General features: G+C 40.8%; 1 protein-coding gene across 2 annotated transcripts; it reads right to left on the reverse strand.

Moving 5' to 3' along the window:
• Positions 1–716: 716 nt before the first annotated feature.
• On the reverse strand, positions 717–5,227 carry LOC123996616 (prothymosin alpha-A-like). Of its 2 annotated transcripts, none has more exons than XM_046300124.1 (5): positions 5,064–5,227; positions 2,455–2,526; positions 2,058–2,142; positions 1,756–1,847; positions 717–1,642 (listed from the first exon to the last, which is right to left on the reverse strand). In XM_046300124.1, the coding sequence occupies exons 1-5, from the start codon at positions 5,103–5,105 to the stop codon at positions 1,601–1,603; spliced, it is 333 nt and encodes a 110-aa protein (XP_046156080.1). In that variant the 5' UTR covers positions 5,106–5,227; the 3' UTR covers positions 717–1,600. The 2 variants fall into 2 exon arrangements, with proteins under 2 accessions (XP_046156080.1, XP_046156079.1); XM_046300123.1 differs by having other exon boundaries at positions 2,058–2,145.
• Positions 5,228–7,143: the final 1,916 nt, after the last annotated feature.

Consider the following 7,143-nt stretch of genomic DNA (forward strand, 5'->3'; position numbering starts at 1 on the left):
CAACATTCCATGACATTCTAGATGATTCTGTGCATCCAACTTTGTGGTAACAGTTTGGGGAAGGCCCTTTCCTGTTTCAGCATGACAATGCCCCCGTGCACAAAGCGAGGTCCATACAGAAATTGTTTGTCGAGATCAGTGTGGAAGAACTTGACTGGCCTGCATAGAGACCTGACCTCAACCCCATCGAACACCTTTGGAATGAATTGGAACGCCGACTGCGAGCCAGGCCTAATCGCTCCAACACCAGTGCCCGACCTCACTAATGCTCTTGTGGCTGAATGCAAGTAAACCCATGCAGACCAACTCTATGTTAATGCCCATGATTTTGGAATGAGCAGGTGTCCACATACTTTTGGTCATGTGGTGTAGCTGTTAAGGGAGGACAATAGAGTTGCATTATGTGTGTTTGGGATTATTATTATATAAACATGAGGTAATAGATTGCTGTAATTATATTGAAGTTTACATTTTGAGCAGATTAATAGCTACATTACTTTTTTCCCCTTCTAATCATCAATGTCAAATGAAATGACGCTGAGTCCATTGGGCTAATAATAGTTCTCAATTATGTCCCTGGTTATGTCCTAGAAATGATAACCCATAAGAGAAGGCAGTCGTTGTGGTGTTCGCCAAATGGCACTGCTTGTATATATTTGTATTGGTGTGTTTCACTGTATTTGGTGTTAAAATAATTGTTTATTGGAAGGAAAGGATTCACTCAGGTAAATTTATTAAATGCAATATAATTTACCAGATCTTGAAGTCTTTATGGCATGAATAATTTACAATGATGTACAGTTCAAACAGCTCAATAAAACACATGAACAGCATATCTGAAAAGGATACTTTTATAGATTATAGAGCCAAAAGCTGTATGTTGATGTTCATAGTTGAGGAGGTTGACTGTAACATAACATTATGAAGTCTCATCTACGACGGGTCAAAAAACGAAAGAAAAATTCAAAAAAAAAAAACAAAAAAAAAACTAATCAGAAGTGCTCACAAACTAAAATTCTGGTTTATTGTCTTACAACAAATTCACACGTACATTGAACAGGCCACAACAGACAGCAATTTAAACGACTTAAGAGAAAAGACACCTCTTTTCTTTGGCCTTGCCATCTCATACAAACCAACTACGTATGGTACAACTAAAGTACAAATACAAAGTTACTGGAATGCTTTAAATTTAATTGTTTTCTGAAATTTGTACAAGTTTGTGTTGAGATAACATGACATGGTCAAACCACAAGTAAAGTCTATTTCATAGAGAAGCATCAACTCCAAAGCACCGTTTGGTAACCAGAGATCACTGTCGAAAAATGGCTGACCTCCTAACAATATGTACAAAAATATAAAATGTAAATAAAAATACAAACAAATTCTCCTTTTAAAGTACTGTATCTTGTTAAGAAGGTAGAACTTTGAAGTCTTGGGTATTCTAAAAAATTTGCAGTTGGGTGTGTGTGTACACGGACGTTGGGTGTGTGTACGCGGACGTTGAACTCTACTTGATGATGACCACAGTTTCCCTCCAAAACGCTCGGTGGTCTAGGAGAGAGGTTACAGGGGCTTCCAGCGGGTTGAAACACAACTCTTAATCATCATCGGTTTTCTGCTTCTTCGTTCCAACATCCTCCTGTAAAGAGATTAGTAAAGATGACTTATTTCCATTTAAAACAACGTTGTATATTTTTTAGTTTGATATGAAAATGAAATACCAAACACAAATGTGTAAAGTTGATATATTACCTCATCATCATCATCATCGTCGTCATCATCTTCCGCCGCCCTCTTGCCTGCACGACCCTCGACCTCATCTTCATCTTCATCATCTTCGTCGCCTACAGAGACAGATAGAGAGGGAGACAGGTTTAGATTATTGTAGTTACGGCTTTTAACAGATAGAGGGAGCTCCAAGAAAACAATTTCCCAGGCGATCTGCCTCAGTACTTTAGCAGCAAATAGACAGGACTGCCACTAGGTGCATATGTCAACATGAAATGGATACTCTATCATCATACATAATGTTGTTGAGAGACCGGACCACTTACCCTCAACATCCTCTTCCTCATCCTCCTCCTCTCCCACATCCTCCTCCTCGTCTACATCCTCTACATCGCCATTCTCCTCAGCCTCCTTCTGGAAAACAACACAATATACCAGATACATAGAATCTGTATGTCTCCAGGGGAAAAATCCATGTTGAATGACAGACTGTATTCATTTAGGAGTGAGGGTAATAACCAGGGAATATCTTATTTGTAACTAAAATGAAAGAAAACATGACTTGTCTTCATGGATGTATTTCTACAAATACCTTTTTATAAGGACAATGAAGAAGACAGGTGAGGACAGGTAGACATTAACTGCTTGCCATATGAGCACATCTTAAAGGTAAAGTGGTGAAATGGGTCAATTAAAGGTAAAGTGTTAAAGGTGAAGTCTTACAGCTTTTTTCCCATTGGCTGGGGCATCTTTTCCATTTTCTGCCTCCTCAACAAGCTTCTTCTCTTTCAGGTCCTGGGGGGAAAGTGAAAATGAGAGAATATGTTTGATTTATATGCCATGTGGCACATGGTGGTTCAAATATATATCACAGGCCCATCCAATCAATATTTTATGCCTTAAGATTTATTTCTAGAGTTGGTTGTCGTTTTAAAGACTTCTAAACGAGCGGGAACAAAAATGTTTTCACACCCCTGCCCACCTACCCGCTTTCCCTCCCTCCACCCTCGCCTAAACTTGTAACGCATGCTTTCGTTTTTTCTTTGAAAGACGACACTTTGATCCTAAACCGTCTATTGGTTGCTTTTCTTCTTTACACCCCGCCTACTTTTGGAGCTCAAATAGAAGTGTTGCAACCTGACACCAGTATGGAGTTGCGAACAAAGAGCATTGTAGTTCAGTCAAGGACTCATATAATGGGGCTCTATGAAGACACGCCCGGAAAAAGACTACAATTCCCATTGCACCCTAGTAGGTTATTCAGCCAATAAGAGCCTCTAAACGAACGCTACCAGAAGGAGGCTGACTAAATTAACTCCAGGGAAAGGAGACAATAAGACAATAGCGCCTAGAAGGGATATGCGATTCATCGACTTTCCATTCTGTAAATGAGGACAATAAGGTTCCTAATCAATCAAAACCATTCTGATTGGGTGTTGGTGTTGTGTCAATGGTCTTTATGATAAGATCAGGCTATGTTCAGGCCTATTCACTTGAAGGACAAAGGCACTTTTTTTTCTTCAACAGCCTTTTTTAGTGCCAATAAATAAAATATAGATGTTCTTAGTCTCGTTCGTTTTAACCTATTCCTATGAGGAAATCTCTATTGATGAATTAGTTTGAGTAATGCTGAGCCCATAAGCCGGTTAGCAGCTACATCTCTCCTGTACCCGCCTCCTTTCAACATCACCTTTACGTGCCAATATTGTATTCTATAGCTATAGGCAACAACGCACAGCGATGGAAAATAAGTATAATTTTTTACCTGTAGGCTAACAGGCAGACATCAACACACTTTTTTTTTCAATTACCTGGGATCGTTTGAACAGCGTATGATGAGCTTATGGCAAGGGATAAAAGATAAGTAACCGCTAAAACGCAATTCAGCGCGCAATTGGTTCAGCAGGTCGAGGCTCTAAAAGCAGCGCTTTGCAATGTTTAATGAAAAACGATGCCTTCAAGATGCAATGCTAGTTTATCGTGAACGCTCAACACCCCCCCCCCCCCCAATCTCTCTCTTTCTCTCTCTGAATAGGGTTACGCCGTGAAGGAACCAAAGAGAGAGAGAGGGAGAGAATGAACACTTTCACAGTTCAACTTTTCGCTCACACACGTCCTACACTAGATGTTCATATCGGCATTACGCGCCGCATATACACTCACCTAGTTCCATTTATCACAAGCTACTGCTGGAACCAAGTCAACATTTATTTTCTCTCTAAAGACAAGCAAAGGAAATACTGCTTTTTTACTGCGCTTTTTTTTCATACAAAGAATGTCTAAATCTAAGACAGTATCCACACAAATAACCCAAGAACAGAAGCTGTTCCAAATCACACACAGACACATAATTTGGTTTACAAGCCAACTGATGCTGTTAAACGGGAGACTCCGGAGCTCGCGTTGAGGCTCCGTCACATTGCGCACAGACAGACGCTTGGTGGAACGAATGTACACACCGTTGGGCTTATCCATGTCAATACAGCCGTGAATCACTGATTATAAACACACAACTAGAAGACATGAATCGCTATCCCTTTCCATTTACAGTTATGCAAAATAAGTACTCCCGTAGTTTACTCATCTCGTACTCAGGTCGGGTATAATTTTCATGTTGGTTCCGTTATTAATCCTTTACGCGCAATTTAAATCCCTTTAACCACATTCTGAATTCTAAAAGGCGCGAGGCTTTTACGTCGGAGCCATTCCCCATAAACTTCCACATCAATATCATATATTCAATGAAAACAGCCTCCAAAAACAATGGGATCTATTCAAGTAGCAAGTTATGACAGACCCGGTGCGCGGTACGAATTTGGCGATTGGATCAATCAATTGCAGCCTCGACCAGCAAATACAATGTAGCCTATAAAATGAGAAGTATACAAAGCGAATTGATCAACACGACAAAGCAGAAGTACGTGTGTGTGTGAATGAGTTCTTCAAACGAGCTTCAAATCCGTGCTCAACTGAACAGACACGGTAGTATAAACAAAGAAACGCGCGCAGACTTGTACTCTGGGCAATAAAAGCATCGCAGCTTGCTGTTAATGTTTCAGTAGACTAGTGAGCGCAACTTCGGCGTAGTCATTGATTGTTAGGCTACATTTTTATCTAATATCATAGGTCTCCAAAAAAAGTGTTTTTATTCCTACATCCGCAACAGAAGCCTCATCCAAAAGCAGTTAGATTTGATGAAGCTCGGATAAACACTTGTTCCAGTTTCCTATAGTTGTTCTCCATTCAACATATTCCGTCCGGAATAGATTTGAATGAAAGAAAGTGTCGAAATTTTTATCCATCGCTCAGGTCACAAATTGCCCTCCACTTACCTTGGCAGAGATCTCCTTCTTGTCGACTTTTGTGTCAGCCATGTTTCTGTTTTAGCCTAATGTAACAAATGTTATAGGGGATCAGAAAAAATAATGATACGATCCACTCAGTCCCACCACTGTAAAAGAAAAAAAAGACTTATAGTGCCAGTGGCAACCTGGCCCGACCGGGGAGCCTTTAATATAGAGTTGTGGGCGGAGTCGAGGCACGGCCAGTACGTTATGATTGGTCCATAATTTGGACAATGTCTAGCACTGATTGGTCCGAGGGGAACAATGGACAGTATTTTCAGAAAGGCGCGCACGCCCCCTAATCAGCCTCTCCGAATCATTGCAGTGACGAGTGGCTGGCCGTCCCCGCGCGGGGATTGATGACCCGCATAGCATACTTTCTGTCAACACAACACAAGATTAAACTTGTCAAAGTGGACAATTCTCGCGTCAGGACGTAATTTAAACCGAATTTCGATTGCAAACCCCACATAAATCAAAAGGTGGACAGACTATTGCATTTGGCAACATGTAACACACACACATTCGTAGTTGTTACATGTAACCTTATCACTTGTAGTCTATCCTCATCAATCACCATGTTATTCAAGGTTTATTACATTAGGTGCTGCTTGACCTTGCATGCACTTTCATTTAACTGATAGTCTAGTTGGCTAAAATACATATATTTAAATTCTGTATGATGAACTAATGTTATGAAGAAATGGAACAACTTCAAATGGATGAACTGGATGCAATGATTTAAAAGATCTTCAATGGCTTATTGCGGCATTTAGAGAACGAAGCCTAGGCTATCTCTAGTTTACACACGACAGACTGACAGATAGCTCCCTCCTCCTTTTCCCCCTTTAGAGCAGCCCCTCCCCCCCTCTCACTCTCTCCGCACCCCCCTTTTCCATCGGCCCCCCTTCCCCTCTTTTTAGCTCTCTCTCGCTCGCGCTCTCTCTGGGAGCCGTAATACGCTTGCGCCATGTGCGGCGGGTAGAAGCGTCCATTTTCCGGCTTAGCCACCATTGTGTGTATGAGTGAAGGTCGACGCCACAGAGAAACAATTTACGAGATGTGTAGAGCATTTCTGAAAGATGTGTAGAGCATGTTTGAAAGATATGTAGAGCATTTCTGTTGGAGGATGAATTGTTTAGAAATAGCATCTCAATCGTAAAATAAAATACTAGGCTACTTTACGCACATATTTTATGGACACTGCGCAGAAATTAGCCATAACAAAAGGACTCAGAAAAAAAAAGAAATAAAATAAGACAAAAGCTTCCACATTGTCAGAAAATAAGTGCAATAATGTTGCCTAGTGATTCCATTTACGCATGAGTGCACCATTGAGGTAGGAGAGACGTACCTCACCAAAATGGCTTTTTCCAAGTGCCATATGTCGTCGTGGTTGTGAAAGAACTAACCTCATTGGTAGATTAACTGGAGCAAACATAAACCTGACGCTTTGCGCGCATGGATTGGATAATCTGACTGTCAATCAAATGTAGTACTCCACTAGAGTTGTTTTCAAAACCTGGAGAGTGGATTTAAAACAAATAAAAACAACTCAGTACTGAAGGGCAGAAAGTCACTAGATGATATGTTGTTAATGAGTTATTTTGAATTAAGAAGGTCTTTAAACATGGCCTACATAGACACGTTGTTAAATAACTATTTTGATGACATTTTAAAAATGTAAATAGCCTATTTAAACAGTTGGGCTATGCACAACGTTGTATGATGCCACAAACACAGGGCACTGATGTCAGTACAGTTATCAGCAGAGGTCCAGACCTGGATGCTAACCTGTGTGTTGTCCTGTTATAGAGATTCTATCTTATCTCACACAGGCACATACACTACATGACCAAAATTAAGTGGACACCTGCTCGTCAAAAATCTCATTCCAAAATCATGGGCATTAATATGGAGTTGCCCCCCTCCCTGCTGCTATAACAGCCTCCACTCTTCTGAGAAGGCTTTCCACTAGATGTTGGAACATTGCTGTGGTGATTTATTTCCTTTCGGCCACAAGACCAGTATTGAGGTTGGGCACTGATGTTGGGCGATTAGGTCTGGC

The sequence above is a fragment of the Oncorhynchus gorbuscha genome, linkage group LG15 (assembly GCF_021184085.1).
Source record: "Oncorhynchus gorbuscha isolate QuinsamMale2020 ecotype Even-year linkage group LG15, OgorEven_v1.0, whole genome shotgun sequence".
Lineage (NCBI taxonomy): Eukaryota > Metazoa > Chordata > Actinopteri > Salmoniformes > Salmonidae > Oncorhynchus > Oncorhynchus gorbuscha.

Coding starts and splice junctions, on each gene's coding strand:
- LOC123996616 (XM_046300123.1), bottom strand. CDS start 5,105: ATGGCTGACACAAAAGTCGACAAGAAGGAGATCTCTGCCAAG. Junction 1,848..2,057: donor TGAGGAAGAGGATGTTGAGG/GTAAGTGGTCCG, acceptor CTGTCTCTGTAG/GCGACGAAGATGATGAAGAT. Junction 1,643..1,755: donor ACGATGATGATGATGATGAG/GTAATATATCAA, acceptor ATCTCTTTACAG/GAGGATGTTGGAACGAAGAA.